The sequence below is a fragment of the Pithys albifrons genome, chromosome 7 (genome assembly GCF_047495875.1).
Source record: "Pithys albifrons albifrons isolate INPA30051 chromosome 7, PitAlb_v1, whole genome shotgun sequence".
Taxonomy (NCBI): Eukaryota; Metazoa; Chordata; class Aves; order Passeriformes; family Thamnophilidae; genus Pithys; species Pithys albifrons.
This window is the reverse complement of record NC_092464.1, coordinates 15138586-15157002: the sequence shown is the minus strand read 5'-3', so window position 1 is coordinate 15157002 and position 18417 is coordinate 15138586. Positions and strand designations below refer to the sequence as shown.

The following is an 18417-nucleotide window of genomic DNA, read 5'->3' as shown; positions in this document are numbered from 1 at the left end:
AATGTGTTCTTGTAAGGTGGTCCATAGACTCACTTCTTGATGTGTAGGTGGCTACAGGGGCCCTGTGGCTGAAGGACTTCGCCCACAGGTTGTGAGTTTACATAAGGCAGGTGCTGGGTTTTGTTTTTTCTGAGCAAGTAGCACAATAGTCTGCAGGAACTAAGTATTCCTACAGGAAATGAGGACTTCCTACAGGAACTAAGAAGTATTTCCAACCTCTCCACTTTCCGGGCCAAGTAAAAGCATACTTATTCAATCTGGCCTTCACTAAAAAAACAACACAGAACTCATCAGTTCTCACTGCAGATGCCTCCCACACTTCCCCCTTGGGGGAGAAATGGTGAGAAAGAAATGGAGGCAGAGCAGCCACTTCCATTCATCTTGAGAGCCTGTTCTGCTGCTTTTATACAAGGTGACACATGAAACCCCAGACAACATGGTTTCCTATTCTGTGTGTTGTTAAACTGGGTGGTTTATGCATCTCGCCACTGTCCCATCATCCACAAGATAAAATTGTGAAATTTGTGTAGTGTTGTCTGTAGTTATCTATGAAGTTAAATAATTACTGTTTATATAAGAAGAATCAAAGCTGACTCCATGTCACAGTCCAAGGACAAATGTCTAAACTTTGCTTTTCCTGGTCTTTCATCTCCTATATACTCTTGCAAAAGTAAATCTTGGTCAGGAAGAAAGAGGACCCCTTTAGCTCTCAAAATGAAAAGCACAGACACTGTCCAGCCAAGTGATCTTTGCCCACTTAGTTTCTGGTGTGACTTTCAAGTCCTCTGAAGTGTAGAGGGACATAACTGCTTATTTAGTGCAGAGCTCCCTTTGCATTCTCAGAAAATATCTTTTCCGGGATTGTATCACGGTAACATAAAATTTAAGTTCCTGTCTTTATTCTCTCCTAATAGCTCTATGATTCTCAGAAGTGTAATCATAAAGCTGCTTAAGGGAATGGAAAACCATGTGGAGAATATCACTGTGATTCAACAAAGGACCGGGAAAAAGAATAATACTTGTGCCTTGGGCACATTCAAACGTCTGCAGAGAAGGAACTGATTAGGCCAAGAAACAGCACTAATGTCAGTCATGGAAGCAAGAGTCTGATGTGCTGCCTGTGCAGACACAGCAGTCTCCTGCAGTAGACCAAGCAGAGAATGTATTTATAAAAATAATAAAGTGCATTCATCTCTAGCAGAGCAATTACCTTCAAGTTCACAGCCCAGCAGCTCCATTCGCAGTCCCAGTCCCCCATGTGTGGCTCGCTCAGGGTAGACACGGATGAATCTTGTCGATATGGGTTCAAAAGTCCGCAGTTCAGGTGTGTCATAGTTGTTGTTGCCTTCAAAAGTCTGCAAAGCATGACAAATACTACTTGTTAAAAAAAAACCAGCTTTCTCGACACTCATTCTTTCTCCTTTCTCCAGTCTTTGAATTAGGTGAGCAGTAGGCCAGATTCTAACTGATTAATAAGTGTCAGGCATTCCTGTCCTAAATGATTATGGAAAATACATTGTTAAAGCTTCCCGGAAAAGTAATTCATTTCATTTTTCATAAACTTAGTAGCAACCAATCCATCAGGGTCATAACAAGAGCTGAGTGTTTAATGAGACAAGCTTTTAAATGATGCTCTGATCTGGGGTTTAACTGGGTGACATTTCCAACTCTTCTCAGGGAAAAAAATTGGCTGAGGTGAAGATCCTGTCACCTTTTAAGTGGTTACAATAATAATCCAACTATTCAAGGAAAAAATTCAATCTGATTTCCCCCAGTGGCAGTTTCACAAGTTGTAGCTATTTCAAAAGGCATAAATTAAACTTCAGGAGCAGTAGCTGCAAGAGTTCTTCCAGTGAGCCTGCTATTGAAGGAGAATAAAAAGAAAGAAGAAAGCTGCTTCCTAACAAAACTGCAATATAATCCAATGGGCAAGGCAGGTCAGTGAATGTATATTTCAGACAAAAATCTCTTCTCTGAGTTACACTCTGGGTTCTTCAGACATAATGCAAGTCTCAGTGGCATTTGATTGATACCTCCGGCTTCTCTTGTCAGTGATCTTTTGCATATAGAACATGCTATAGTTTTTACTCATAGCAATACCTCAGGTGCCTCTAGGAAGATGATCAGTCCCTAGAATGAATTAACTGAACAAAGAAACAGTCGTTGGCATGAAAACTTTATAACCTAAGATAGACAGAATTGTGGGTATTTTACTTTATTTTATGGTAAAAAATGTCAGAATAGCAGGCACATAAGAGTCTAAAGTACAAAATATGAAAATGTATACAACAATGAAATAAAAGTAAAGTATTTTCACTTTTATTATGAATTAGTGAAATGGCAACAGACTAAAATACATCTTTTTTGAACTGCAGTTCAAACTTGGGATTCAAAGTGCTACTGTAAGATACTTCTAACTCACTGCTGTGAAACCTGAAGCCTTCTTCAGGAAGAAACCACCAGATGTCCTTCATTTTGTATGAGAACAAAACCCAGCCTGCAATGAGTAACTTCTATTGATCTGGGGCAGAGAAACCAGAGGGCATGGAAGAAGCTGCCTGTATTTCCCAAGGCACAAAATCAGCATAGGTAAACTTGATTGTTACTTGTATGTTCAGTGCAGTCCTAAAAGCCTTACTTGTTTTTACTGCACACCTCTGACCCAACAGTCCAAAATCCCTTCTGGCCATTGGTTATAGAGTGCCAATGGCAAAAGCCAATGGTGATGGGAGACTGTGACCAATAAAAAAATAATTTCAACATCAACACATCAATGCTGCTTCCCCTGCATCCTAGGGAAATTGCAGCTCCAAGGTGGCTTTAAGGGGCACTGCTTGACCCAGTATATTGCTAGTGATTAGAAAACAGTTGTCAAGAATCCATGTGTAGAGGGCCTGTCTGATCTAATTGACATGGAATTACATATTATTATATTTGAATCACAATATAGTGCAAATGATCGGAAAAGCTACCCACTATATGAGAAAGAATGAATGCCATTTTATATGTAAAAAGTAGGCAGACACACGTATCTGAGAAACCCTTGCTCCCTTTTTTAATAGTAGTCTTAATAGCAATATATAATAATGAAAACTGATTTATAAAAGACATCACTACTGGAGTACTGACACATAGACATTAGAATTCAATAGGCATCTAGAATTATATTGAATCACTGTCCTTTGTAGTGCAGAGCTGCCTGTGATTCAATTTTGACTGTTCATTTAAAACACATACTGATATTCTTTGTGGGAGAGGAGAGAGAAGTATACTGCAGAATTTCACTTTGTGAGTGTCTTTTATACAGACTATGTCACAAATTGCTTTACTTTGCTACAAAGATAACTAATAATAAATAATAGTTAAACAAAAAAAGAAGAGAAACTGGTGAGAGAAAAAAATTCTGCCTAACATATTTTAAAGTCAAAATAAACATGGCAGCAAAATTTTAAAAGTATGTTCCAAATGGCAGGATGTTCTGAAGTTTCATGTCCGAGAAATGATGAGAGGAAGCGTAAAACAAACACTCCCCCTCTTAAACAACACCTCCCAAAAACAACAAAGAAACCCAAACCCAATGTCCCCCCCCAAAAAAAAAAAAACAACAAAACCCAAACAAACAGCAAAACCCCACCAAACCAAAGGAGCAAAGAAGTATGACATGAAAATGGAGTTCTGCATGGTAGTTTGGAGATTTGTGATTTTCACTCATTTGAGTCCTTGAGCTCAGTAGAAACATTTGCACATTCAAAAATTGCTGAAATTGGGTCAGCCAAAGAGGAAGGAGTCATTATAGTCCTTGTGAAAGGAGCTGCAGGCATGAATGACATGATCATGTTGAGAAATAAGGTGATGTTTCACCCTTTGAACATGTTCTATTGTTATGTTTAGCCTGTCACTGCTCTTTCTTTTCCTAAAATGCAGTTGTTTATTGAAAGTCATGATTCTAACCAAGTGGAACGACGTGTTTCATTTCATGTAACAGGGCTGTTTCTAATCCATGTTCCTTCTGTGACTCATTATAGCACACTGTCCCATCCAGCTCTACTTATATTTAAAAATACTGCATTCTAGCATTAACATTTTAAATCCATCATACTCACAAATCATGGGATTTATCTGATTCTTTTTAAAGAAAATTTGTGCTTCGGAAGAAAGTTTATTAAATATCTTGAATTCTGAGGAAGGATTATAATTATGCCACAAGAGATTAGAATTCCAGCCCTCTCCATTCCATTAATCTTGAAAGTTAATTTCTGGTAGTGATGAAAGCTGAGGATGCGCTCAGTGCATTAGTTAGCACACTAGTTTTCATGTCAAACTGCTAACTTCTGACAATGATGGCAAGTGCCTGTATTAGGAAACAGAAAGCCATGCAGCAGACGGTGCGCTGCTTTGAAAGCATATGGCATTATTTTTTTCCCTCGTTGAGCCACAGTGTAGAAGTACATGTCAAAACAACATCTATTTTAGAAAGAAAATGGTTAGATCCCATTGTTGATTTACACTCTCTTCACACTTTATGATGAAGTCAAAACTCATGGTAACAAGAGAAAGGAGATGACTGCAAAGGCTGAATTCGTTTAGTTTTAATCCCCCAAACAAATGATGAAAAGTGAGAAAATGCAGACATATTCAGTGCGATTAAAACAGGAGAGAATGAAGTCCAATATTTACCAAATGTGCCTGGAAAAGCTACATCCATGGGCCCACTCAGTTTTTCCTTTAAGGAAACACAGGTTTGTTCAATGGATGAGTCTATATAGCAAAACAGATTTAACATCTAATTTTCAAACTAACACAGATGAGATACGAAGCAACTCTCAGGATTCCCATCTGCCAAGCACCACGATGATTTGCCTTTTGAGGGCACATTTGGGTTTACAGTTCCCTGCTCATCCCAGTACTATAACACCAGGACTAAAAAATTAGTTGTGCCTTTTGATGCAAAAATGCACTTTGTGAGCAATGATAGCAAAATGGGATGGAAGACTAAAATGAGATTTGGTGTAAATAAGCTAAACACACAGTGAAGTTTAGGTCCTGAAACACATGCATGCAAAGACAAACCAAAATAGGTACATTCCCAGAAACCTTTCTGGGCCACACTCATTTTCCTTTCCTTGGCATCTAACCCAGCAATTCATTTGGCCCTCCTCTCTAAATGTCTTTCAGTTTCTGCTTGTGCCTATGGACCAGCTGCCCTTTATTCCCAGGCAATGTTCAAGATGCTTCACTTGTGACAGTACAATAGTACCTTTCACTTGGGATGGGATAACATGTCAAATACTTCATCGCTTTCTTTTGGAGGGATTTGGATCAGATCATTACAAAGAGCCTGTGAAACTCTCAAAGCAATCTTATAGGCAGTCCAGAAATACAACAGGTACCCCACTGAGTTAAATGACACCATTCTTATTCTACAGCTCTGACAAAAGTAGAAGCAAAAGAAAAATAATTCAGTGTCTCAAATAAATTTGTTCACTTTCAGTTTTAGTGCAGAGTTTAGTTTTTCAGAGAAGACTTTTAAATTCCATTGCATGGGATTTTGCAGTAACCTGGGGGCCACAGAAGCCCAGTGTTGTCGGGATTCAGGCCTGAACCAGCTGTTGAATAAGCAACACGTTTGCTGTCGGAGAGTGGCAAATGTTCCAAGGCCAGCTCTTGCCCTCAGGCATGGGACGGCTCCCACAGCAACCCTTCAGAGTTGCTGCCCTTGGAGTTCTCCTGCTTGGTTTCATCCCAACTGTGTGCCCTTTCTAAGGTCAGAGATAGATATATAGAAATTTAATGTAAACTTTCTTTTTTAATGCAACTTTTCTTTAGTGCAGAGTTTTCCTCCCTACCTTTATCTTTTTCTTGCTGGAATCCATGATCATTTTCCAATCTGATCCATTGTTGCTGTAGCCAATTTTGAATTTTTTCATGAACACTTTGTTCTCTCGGTGCTTGCCTCCTTGGACAATTATGCCCCTCACTATTTTTTCTTCACCAAGGTCTATTTGAAGCCATTCATTTGTATATGGATGAGTAGTTGGTGGCAGTGCCCAACCGGAACGGCTTGTTATGAGGCGAGCATTTTCTGGGATCCAGTTTCGATCCACTTGAGTAGATGCAGTAATCTGAGAGTCAGGAATGAGCCCAGACACCATACCCAGCATCCCAGAACAAGGATAATCTATAGAGAGAGAAAAAAACCCAAACAAATAAATAGTTAATCTGAACAAGCACCAAAGCAGAAACAGAACACATCAGTCAATTCAACTAACATAAGTAATTAATATTTATTTCTTATACCCAAAAGAGTATATTTGGCTTTGTATATAATTTTTGTTTGTTCAAACGTGCACATCCTAGTTTTGGCAGGAAGTACCAAAATACCACAAGTATTTTTGGCTTGGTGGGAACCAAAAGGATCAGAAAATCCTATTCTATTCTTGTTTTCTATTCTTCTTGCTAAGGCAAAGAGTGCAGGGTCATCTGAATTCGTGGATCTTTCCCTAGAGAAAACTTCCAAAATCAGCCAAAACCTCACTGCAGATTGCTTAATTTTGGTGACATTGGAAATGGAAATCTTCACACATTCTGTAAAATATAATTTCTTGCTGCACTTCAGCTTTTCCTTATGTATTCCTTTGGTCTCTCAGGCTTTTACAGATGAAACAGAAGCTAAATAGTTGTTTCTTTTATGATCCCAGATAAAAGTAAATTAGAAGTACCTGTTAACAAGGAATGAAGATTTCCAATATAGAATGTAACAGTAGTCCTGCTGACATTGCCTTCATCTAATCTGAAAACATTTCATAGAATGGCCTGGAATTCTCTAACAAAGTAATTACTAATCTTATTTTCCTGCTGTAGGAAAACCAGTCCTAAGAAATATTTTCAAGACTAGAGAAACACCTTAAAGAAACAAATATCCCTAGAACTATTAAAATTACTCCCAATGAATTGTGTTGAGTGCGAAAAAATGTGCTCGCAAAATAAGCTTTGTAAAATACATTAACTCATTAACATTTCATGTATAACTTGTATTTTTACTTTACACATAAAAGGACCTCCATTTTGTAGGAAGTCTAGAAAATCTAGAGCTATAAAAATAATTTTAAAAGTTTTGATACATAACTGTGTTATATAAAGGAATTAGATTCCAATACTGATCACTATTGGAACTTGACTATAAATGGTGTTGCTTGCATAGGTTTCAGATTTCAATGTTTGTACTGTGCAATGCTTTTAAAACTAGTTATGTATGTTTTTTTCTCGGGGAAACCTGCCGAGAACTGCCTATGAATAGCAGGCATGAGAGAGAGGGACTCTGGGGTTAAGAAGGAAAAGTAAGATTGGAATTTGCAAAATATCCATGCATCTCAGGTATTTTGCATGGATCTGTAAATTAATTGCAAGAAAAGTAATTAAACCTAAAATAAAATGTAAGAGCAACATGCAGTTAACACTAAATGTTTGGGTTGTAGTGTTTTTTTTTTAACACTTCTACATTCAGGCCACAGTGGAAATTCATAAACATGCATTTCACTCATAAAAATAAAACCCACACCTTAAGCACAGTAAATTGCCTTGATTCTATAATCCTTCCCAAGACTTACCTGTTATCTTGCAGCCATAAACTTCAAACCTCAGTGAAACTCCATTTTCCCAAGACACAGGTCTAATTCGCACAAACCGTGTTAAAACTGGTTTGGTAAAAGGTCTGTAAACAACATCAGTGGGATTGCTATTCCCTTGAAACACCTTTGTGTGGAAAGAAAATGTATATATATGTTACGCCTTCTTTTAAATTGTGTTTACAATTCTGTTTTACAGATAGTTATGATACAAGGTCTAACCAGAGTTATTTTTGCAGACAGATTAGCTTTTCTTGGGGAGAAAAAAACGAAGATGTAAGGTGTTCAGTGATACTAACAAATGTCCAGATCTATATGCCAGGAATGACATACATTGGTCTTTGTCACCCAAGGACTTCTGTGTCCTGGAAGAATCCCTCAGTGCCCCATTAGGGCAGTTTTATTTCTAGTACGCACATAGAATGATGCAAAAAGCTGCAGAACCTCAGTCTCAAAATAAAGGTTTAGATTTCAATTAGACCACACAAAAATCCTATGTGGAGTTAGCATAAAAACATATTATTTTGCTGTCTGTGGGCTTAAAAGTTTTGCAGAGCATATCATGCAAACCTTGCTTTGTTAACCTCCTGTTTTCAAATCCTTTTGAACAAGTACTCAGAATTTCTTTCTCCTTCCATACTCAGATGGAAGTCTATTTAAAATCTACATAACAGGCTTTAAGATTTTCCCTGCATCCCCTGAGGCTTTCAGTCAAATTAGATGAACAATGAAACTTCCACAAGAAGGGACAGGATTGGGCTGTGCTTTCATGTTGAGGATCCTGCAGACATGCTCCTTCCTAGCAGAGCTGTAACCTTGCAATGTTCTAGTCCAAAGAAGGTGATTCAACTTCCTGCTTCTTCCTCACGTAGGGAAGACCAATTTCCTGTTGTTTTCCATGGATACAAACCCCTCTCCTTTTGTGGGACATTCTCCCATTTCTTACACACACTGCCTACTTTCCTGTTTGTTACTTACTGTAACTGCTCTCCTTTGGATCAGTGGCCAACAGCACACAGCTGTCACCTCATCAGGCTCAGTTACACCTCAAGTCATTTAATAGCTAGTAAGAGATTTTAAATGGAGCTACATTTCTTTTCAGCAACTTTTTTCTCTATGAGGACCTGCTGTAGTTTTCTCAAAGTTTGCATCTGACAGGGAAAATGAGTTTTTATCTCAAAAGCACACAGCTTCTTATGTGGTGTTAGTGAAATACCAGTGTGAGGCTGACTTGAAGAGATCTGCAGCTGTGAACTTTTAATTTGAATTGAAATATTAGAGAAGACTGGTGCATAGGTTTTCTTGTCTTGATCAACAGCAAAATACTGCCATTTTAAAAACCTGATTTTTTAGTAAACTCTTTGGACAAGTGACACAGGTTTAGGAAATGTTCTCATTAATTAAGGGCAGCATGTGCAAGACAAATTCATGTAAAATACACTCTTGGAGAGTTTACAAATTGAAGCTGGTAATGAAAATCAGGCATGAACTGATTTTGAAAGAAGCAGTTTTTCAGATTACAGAATCCAGAGCCAGGAAACCTGTATCTCATACCAGGCACAGCATTTACAGATGAGTCAGGGACAAACCAGTAAGCAAATATTTAGAGCTAGATAGGGTTCCACTGATAGAGTTTGATATTGCACAGCTCTTCTGTATCTTCAGCTGTTCTGAAGGGAGGTATCACAAAACCTTTCCAGTTGCATCAGCCTCTGGCAGTCTCTGGGGATGCTGTTCTCATGCACATCCCGAGTGAGGTGGGAAGAGAGGCACAGCCTCACTGGGATTATTCATGTGAGAGCTGGACTAGAACTGACTTCTCAGTAATAAGCTTTATGCTCATGGTAGCGGATAATGAAGATTTTCTTACAAGTGTCTAAAGCTGTTTCATTGGGAGGTCACAGAGAGCAAATCTGCTGATAAATGGAGGGGTGATAAAAATCTATAAGGATGGAAAGATGTGCCTAATCATCTGTCTGCATGACCCCCCATCACTGAGATACTTGGAAGTCTAATAAACCACTAATCACTTGCTAGTACTCCTGCAAGACAGCATGGCCACGCACAGGGAGCTGAGGCACTGACACACTGCATATCCAGAGCTTCACTGCAGATAACAGTGACACATTTTTGAAAGGTTCTGCATAATGTTTTTCTCAAGGTCACATAGAAAATCTCTGGATAGCTGGGGAAGAGCAGAACACTCCAGGAAAAAAGAAAAAAAACAAACCACTCAAAATACAGTGAGTTCAACTGATAAGACAGCACCTTGCACCATTTTCAGCTGCTCTAGGCTTTGCATAAATAATTTATGCGGTCCATTACTACAGAGACAATAGCTGGCTTTTGAATTTGTCATATTGTTAACTTGAACAACCTGAATAAACCTGTGGTACCTTACTTTTCTGTTTTAAACAGCTGATAGCAACTAAACAGTTCAACAGATTATTTCTTGCCTGAAGAGAGATTGAAAAAAAATACTTACAACAGGCTTATTTCCCTCCTTCAGTGTAATCCAGTCCTCTCCATTGGAGCTGACATCTACACGATATGTTTTCAGATAATACTCTTTCTTTGTTTCTTTTGAGATGGCTCCTTGGGTCCCAATTCCAGAAACAAAGCGGAGGAGGCCTAGATCTACCTGTGGTAGAGAGTAATTTGGGATATGAGGACAATCAGCTTAGAGCACAACACCACTGCAGAAATGGCATCCCCTCTGCCCCACCATGTTTTACAAAGATAATGAGAATTGAAATTGAAAAATATTGTTGATAATAATATAGACATAATCTTCTCTTTTGTAAACAGTGTCATCACAGAAGATGGGAAAATTTGCCTAATTATCCAGAAGGGTTTTTCAAATGCCAGAGAATTTTCTTTTCTCTGTGAGGGAGGAACCAGAGACTCCATCAGTACAAATGGGAATGGAGACTGCAGAGAAGTTACTAGAGAAATTCCTCAAGGACCAGTCTGGTGAACAACCTTACTTAATACTTGAATTAACTACCTTGCATAGATGCTAATGAAATTTGCTAAGGACACAAATCTGCAAGGCCTTGTCAATACAGAGGAGACTAATGCAGCGAGAACTGAATGATCCTGAGCATTGCAATATTAGAAATCAGATGAAATTTAATAGTACAATGTACAAGTTGTGCACTTAGGGAATGATAACAAGAATTCTGCTAAAACCCAGGAAATTATAACTTGCAAATAGAAGAGAAGAATCCTATGGTGTATTAGTTAGATATAATTGCAAATCACTGTGTGATTTTGTTGGAAAAAAGGCAAATTATTTGCTTGTACTGTATGATGTAGTTGAAGAAAATAGAAAGAAGCATTAGCACAAGTGCAATAATTCTGTTCCAACTGTAAAATGTAGTGGACTTCTACCAATAGAATATCATGTAATTTTGAACTTGCTGGAGAAATTAATGCCATGGTGTGCACATGAATGCTCATTAGAGGTTTTCCTTCTCTTTCACTCAATTCTCTCTTTCTCCTTCCCTCATAAAGGTACATGGTCCATTACAAACAGATACAAGTTTTAGGGTAATCCTGCTCTCCTCCCCTGTTATTTGTCATCTAGACATTTGCCTCACCTAGTACACCATGTGGCATCAACGAAGTATCACCATAATTGGGAGGATGATGTGGGGTGCAGGAATACAGCTACTCAAGTCAGTTTTGCTGGCAAAAGAAACCTTTGACCCAGTGCACAAGTCCAGCTGCAAATGTCTGAAACCAGGCACAAAACTTTCTCACAGTCAGGTTGGTGACCACAGCTTTGAAATGCCTGCTGTCTCCTTACTGCCTGGTTTTTTTTAACTGTAACAACAAACCGATTAAAATCAAGATCTTCACTCTCCTACTCTGCAGCTAGAACCTCCTCTTTGTTTCCTAAAGCAAGCCATTTAATTTCCTTATAAAATGACACTATTGACAAAATATTAATCAGAGTAATTTATTCCCCTAAACTTCACTTGTCCAGAGTTTAGCAGGATAATAGGTTGAATTAGCCCTTCTGAATTGAATTGTCCCATGAACATCTCAGGCTCTTTCATTATTTCCAAAGTACACAGGATACAGAATATATGTGTCCTGTGTCCCACAGGCATCCTTTTTCCTGGATGTATGTCATATATCCAAAGGCGCTGGAGCAGTTAAATCAAGATGCTCTGCATTCTCTCCCAAAAGGCTGAAGGGAGTGCTGTTGAGGACAGAGTATCTGCTCTCTCAATGCCCATGTCATATGCAAGGCATTTTGGAATCCTTCAAAACAAGAATAGCAGCCTTGTGTGTGACAGATAGAACTGGCTTTCAGGGCAAAGCCCCTGCCCCAGTTTTTAAGGCTGGTAAAGTCTGTGTGTGACATTTTAGCCTTTGTCTTTGGGGGGTGAAATACTGCAGCATCTTGTTTTTATGTGATAAAAAAAAAATCAGTCTTAAAAAAAAATAAAAAAATCCCAGCACCACCTTACAAAAACAATCAAGTGATTTAAAGCAACTGGAGAGTCTCAGATGTTAGATTGTTGCAATCTGAAAGTTAATGGGGGAATCTGGGCATCATTGCGCTGAGCAATCTCAGTTTAACTTCAAATGCTCTCCAAACTGTACTCTGCTGATTGTAAAGTGTGCTGCACTGAGTTATGTCCAATACCACATTCACTTCCAGGCTGAAGTGCACTTGAAAATCTGGAAGTCTGAGGGAGTGCAGAGCTAAGTTATTTAAATGATCTGCTTCTCTTACAATTTGAAACAGCTCTTCAGTTTTGAAATGATTAGGGTCCCAAGCCTGTACCATTCCAACTGATTTGAAATTATTCTAGTAGGGGCTTTTTAATATACAGTAAGTACTTCATTGTGAATAAAGTCAAGCAATGACCTATTACAAGAGTTCTAGGTATTTGAAGCTGAGTTAAAATTTAACATTGATGGTTTAGGGAAAGGTTTGATTATTTGATGCCAGAGCTAACAATTGCTACCAGTCAATGACCATTCAGGTGTCTCAGGCTCATCCCATTAGAAAACTTCAGGTCCCCAAATTTTGCTTGGTCCCAGATTCTGGAATTCAACACACCTTCTTAACTCCTAGGCAGTGAATATTCAACAGCAGCAATCTCATTGCCCAGGACTAAGTCCTAAGCACACAAGGGATATAGATATGTACCTTCATGCCTAAAACATGGCAGGATTCTCTCACTGGGAGAGAGAGACTCTGAGAGGACCTCTAATTTATCGCCTGTAAGTGAGGAATGAAAGGCAACATCATTAGCACTCCCAACTCCAGTAACCGACAGTAAGACAGTACTGCAGGAGGGATGCCGCTCTTCTTCCTAGGGAGAATATCTCTTCACATAGATGCGCTCCCTCCAGGTCAGCAAATCCTTATGGGCTTCTTGAAAACTGGAATTGTGCTAAGAGCAGTCCTCTCCTGGAGTGCCTGGAGTCTGACAGCTGGAGTGTTCAGCACAGCTTTACACCCGTTGCAAAGGGAAGTTGTAACCCCAGACTCGCCACATGCCGGGGGCTGTTTGCTCACAAACTGACAGAGGAAAAAAAAGTAACATTTCTCTGTCGGTGTTTTTTTTGTGAGAGAGAAGCACTGCAAACAAGAAAGGTAAGGCTAAGCAGCAGAGAAGCTTGGAGTTTTCAGTACTAGCTCTGTGTCAGTGAAGAGGTCCTGGAGAGAGGTAGGGCTTAAGACATTTTCCTCCCTTTGACAATTCTCTGCAGAGTGGAAGGTAAGATATAGCTTGTCTCCATGTTTCCCAGAGGAACTGATGCACAGGATAGTAGCTCTGGAATCGCTGTGTCATCAGATAGGAATTACTTTGCGTTTTGGAGGCTTATGCTTATAGAGACCAACTCTCTGTGTAAGTTCCAGTCAAGTGGAACCTCCAAACAAGGTCCAAGTGTTAACATGACCAGAGGTTACCCATTTTTCTGAGATCCAGGCTCCTCCAGTTATAGTAATAGATAGTAATACAAATCTTTAATAACTAGATTTCTGTTTTGACCTTCTTATCCTTTTTGTTTCAGGAACTTGTGTTTCATGTTAAAATGACTGTGGAGAGAGGTAGTGATGAAATGTGGAACTTTTGAAGCTGAACATCAAATGCATTTCCCTGCAATTATTTGACATTTAACTTTCTGCACAGAAGATAAACAAACATCTGGTATTTATTTTAGAGAATGCAAGTGATTTTGTAAGTTACTGCAAGCTGTATGGCTGTGATCTGAGATAGGTAGATGCCTCCAAACCTGAAATATTGACATTTCATTTCCATGACCAGAGTTTCAGCTTTGACTAACTGCAGTACGTTGCTATTTTTTTTTCAATTTTTGTTCACTTTCATTCAAATTAAAAAGTATATCTCTCTTGGAAAATGATGCCTTAGGATCTTGTCCAAAAACACAGCCTTTGATAATTGCCTATGCTGCAATATGACCATCTTTATTCGTAAGTACAAGTGTGGGAGCAGAACTGCCTATAGGAATGGGCCCCTAACTTACAAGAAATGAGGAGCATCTCAAATGTGTATTTCTCTTTCCAGGAGAAAAATGTTCATGTAAAAAAAGCCTCTTTTATTCCTATTTCTAAAATAAATGTCTTTCGTGCAAGAGTATATTGCAAGACACTAGCTACATATGAATTACTTCCCCTCTATTTATTCTGCAATATCTTTTAGCATCCAGGAGAAATATTTTTATTGCTGTCTTACTGTCTCCAAAAAGTGTGTCTGGGTGACACATTTTTAAGACATAGATATGCAAGGAGTGGCATATGCATTTTATTAGAGACCAGTTAAGGAGAAGGTAAAAAATAACACTGAGCTCTGTACAATGTATCATGTAGCAAATCTTAGCAAACTGCTGGGTAAAGAACAACACACAACATGCACGGCTTGAAATTAATATTGCTGCTTCCTGTCGTCGTACATAACCATGTCGTAGTATGGAAGACCTTATTTTCAGAATGAAAATCTGCCTTGTTCAATAAAATACAGTCATTGAGGGAACTGCTGCAAGGGAGCAGTTTTTCCAGCTTTTAACACTCCTACTGTAGGTCTGTTCAGCAGCCTGAGAAAATAAAGGACTGAGTGCTGGAGTTTGATTAACAACAGGAAGCTTTTTGTTGTGGGCATCTCTTGTGGCTTGAAAAGCTGCACAATCCATCACTTGACACAACATACCAAAGTAAATATTTTTAGAGAACCATGTCATTTCCCCAGATAGCATACAGTGCTCTGAGTCAGATTAACTGTTGTGACGTTTCATGGTTCTTCTGTCAAATATTTAATTAAGCAAGAGTTGATCTTTTTTATTAAGTATTGCTGTTGATTTGGCAAATCATACTTTCTCATGAGGTACATACAGCTAAGACTCAATTCTTTTATTTATTAGATTATAATGCTAAGTAAAAATGGCACAGGCTTCACTAGAAATTCTGAAAATACTCTAATTAATTTGGTTGGAAAATTACTTTCAAAAGTCTTTATCCTTGAAATGAGTAATTACAAGAGCACAACTACTTGATTAATGACAGGGTGTAAATATTCATTCTGGTTTAAGTGAAAATAGTTCAGCCTGTAAACTACCTCGGATTTTTGTGCAAAATTCTCAGTGATACTCATGGCAGCTCCATAAAGAAAGAGGGGAGAAAATATTGCTGTTATTAAGATCTCTCCTGCGTCATTGAAGTCTTTCTCATTGACCTTGACAGTAACATCCTGAAAACCACAGAAGGGAAAGCAGCTAATCACACACTTGACTTCTAGTCTGTGCCTACCAACTGTCCCCAGTCAGCATGTTTTACTGAACTTATGCTTATGTGACTTGGCAAAAATGGGAAGCACGAAAGAAGAGATGAGCTAACATTCATGCCAAAGAAATAGGAATTCTTGGAAGCAAAGGGAAATGAACTTGTTTTAGCAGTTGAAATATATATTCCTTACACTCTTCACCTTCTGATCAAATGCTTTTTCTGCAGCAGAAAAAAATATAAGTGTAAAGATTCCCTCAACTGAAAACAGGGAATAGTCTAAGGATTCTAACACATTGTGATAGTAATGCTCAGATTGCTATACTGAGTACAGTAACTTTTTTTAGAAGCAGATCAACCAGTTTCTATGAGACAAAATCTAAGATAATGAGGAAAAAGTATGGCTGATGAACACAAGATAACCTCAGTTATCATTACGGGGTTGGTTCAAGAAAAAGAAGACTCAGAAAGCATAAGAAAACTGAAATCCAGAAACAAAAAGGAAAAAAGAAAAGACAAGAAAAAAATGAAAGAAAAACCCTCTGTGTGTCTGACAGAGAAAAGATAATGCTTGTGTGGGCTGTGTTGCATCTGGATTCATGGCACATTCTCCCACTCTTATGTTAATTTTTTTTGCATAAATCAGAAGCAACTAATTAAAAAAGAAATATTTAATTCTGACATGTTCTTTGAACTGGTGTTCCATCTGGTTCTGTTTGAATAGTAAAATCTGCTGTAGTTGTAAAAATTGGCAAGCAGCACTCTGGTAAAGAGAAACAAAAGAGACTCAGTACAGCAGGTTAATACACTAGCATTTTAACTAGAGACATTTCCAGAATTCAGCAAACCAAATTGCTCCAGTATGGAAACTATAAAGATCAAATGGAAAAGAGAAATGCTGCGAGTGGGCCGGGAGCAGCACTGCTGCGGGTACACGAGCTCTGTGTGACACTCACAGTGCAGTCTTTTCAGAAACTTGGTATACAAGCAAAGGCAATGCAATGCTCCCTGAAATGGGCTCACTGTTGTAGGAAATGCATCCAGTGCATGTGTAGTGACAGGGAACGATCCTTACTATTCATTTACAAGCTCCATCTTTTGCATTCACGCGGTGCTCTGATATAACACGATTGGCTTTTGGAAGACCCAGAAAACACCTTTTTCTTAATTTATTTTTCTTACTTGAAAACAACTTAAAACCTGAACAACAAGATGCAATAAACTCTGATAACAAAGGGAGGAAAGTGTAATCCTATTGGGTTTTCTATAGACTCTGGGATCTAAGCAATCAGCATCTTATGCCATTCAAACCCCCTCTGTAGCCATGAAGAGAAAGGCTGATTAACTCCCAGTGCTTTAGAAAAGGATTGTTTTACATCTTGCTGGAACATATCTTGCTGTGAAATATTACTTCTTTAAAATGAAAACCTTTGCTTCAGCACTACATTAACTTGCAAATGGATAACCTAAGACATGTACAATGACTTGGTCAAAAAGAAAGAGGAATGTGAATGGCCCCTTTCTCCAGCTAAGATACTTAGGAACCCTTGCTGAGCAATAAATGAGTCAGGAACGTAATACTTTTAATTAACGTTTTCTGAATACTTATTTGTAATTTACATTTAATTTTAAACCTGAGCTTAATCCTGTGATCTGGAATGAAGGCAACTATTTAGTGCAGTTTGAATGTGACCTTCCCTGGTTTGTGTTAGAAACTATACAAAAGGGAAACTCTATAGCAATACTTGCAGAACCACTCTTTTCTGAGAGAAGGGCATAATTGTAGGACTTTCTTTCCCCTAAGTGTACTGAGCAACTAATGCACAAACGGGAAACAAGTAATCCAAGGCTTCTCTATCAGACCTCTTCACATCTGAATAACTAGGCTTTGGGCGGAGAACACTGAATTTTGCCTAATAAGTTCTTTTGTAGCATTTTTTTGTCAGCTGCTGTTCTGTTAAAATCAGAGGGTACAGGAAGAATTTATAATTGTGTTACTTTGAATATAAGTACAACATTACACATGTAAGCACACAGTAATAATTTCTGCTTCTTCCTGTTTCACAGCACACCTATGCTAATGGGTAGGAAACTAGTAGGCTAGGGATGATACTCTATGCAAAATTAAACCTCTACTGCCTCAGACAACACACCTTGATGGTGCAGATAGATCTGACTGTGCAATCACTGTGTTCAGAGCCAGTTCCACTGAAATGACTGGAATTTACTACAGTCAGATATTTTTGAAAGTTCAGGCTTTGGGTTTTCCATAAAAAAATCACAGCAAAATAAGGAAATAGTGCCAGTGTCTATGATATAATATTTTTTAAGCTTAATTTCACTGCCAATTGGAATAGGTGTATAACCTGTGCCAAATAGAAATGTATGCATTTTCTTGTGATCAGATTTCTCATCTTGAAAAATCGGCAGAGTCTCTTTAAATCAGTCATTCATCCACAGGAGTCCACATTCATTTATTCTCTGTTAAATGGAACTGTCAGTTTTGTTGCACAAAAATTCGATTTTCTATTTCATACGCATTGTATATGATGATTTTAATTTACTACTGGGTCACCAAGCAAGTCACTGCTCTTTTAAAATATGAGTTTCTGCTACCTTCTAGAAAATTGTCAGGTAGCTTCAGTTAGATGGTGTGGTGAGGGCACTGTAAAATGTATGGTGGAAATGAGAGACAGACTGCACCTGCAAAGATTATTTCACTTCTTCTGGTATGTTCCTGATAGCTCTGAGGAAGTGCACACAAGTAGATGAAATACTTCTGAGGCTGTGATTTGAAGACCTGCTGCAGAGAGTGGTGCTCTTGTCTCATGCTGGTGTGGGAAGGGACAGCAGAAAGGATGGCACAGGCCAGTGACTACCAAGACAACTTCCCCCAAGCACTAAAGCAAACCAGGGAGACTTTCCATCCCCAGCTCTGCTCTTCCCTCAGAAAAGCACACTCAAATTCCAGCCACGAGGATTTAATTTTCAAGGTTTCTTTGGCCAGCTCACAATGCCTGGTTTGCA

At 38.5% G+C, this 18417-nt stretch overlaps 1 protein-coding gene across 1 annotated transcript in view; it reads right to left on the bottom strand.

Moving 5' to 3' along the window:
• Positions 1–18417, bottom strand: part of NRP1 (neuropilin 1) — a 112871-nt gene that overhangs the window by 23464 nt on the left and 70990 nt on the right. Inside the window, 4 exon segments of the mRNA XM_071559933.1 lie at positions 1211–1355; positions 5847–6178; positions 7608–7752; positions 10111–10266. Of these exon segments, the coding sequence (XP_071416034.1) occupies positions 1211–1355; positions 5847–6178; positions 7608–7752; positions 10111–10266 (778 nt within the window).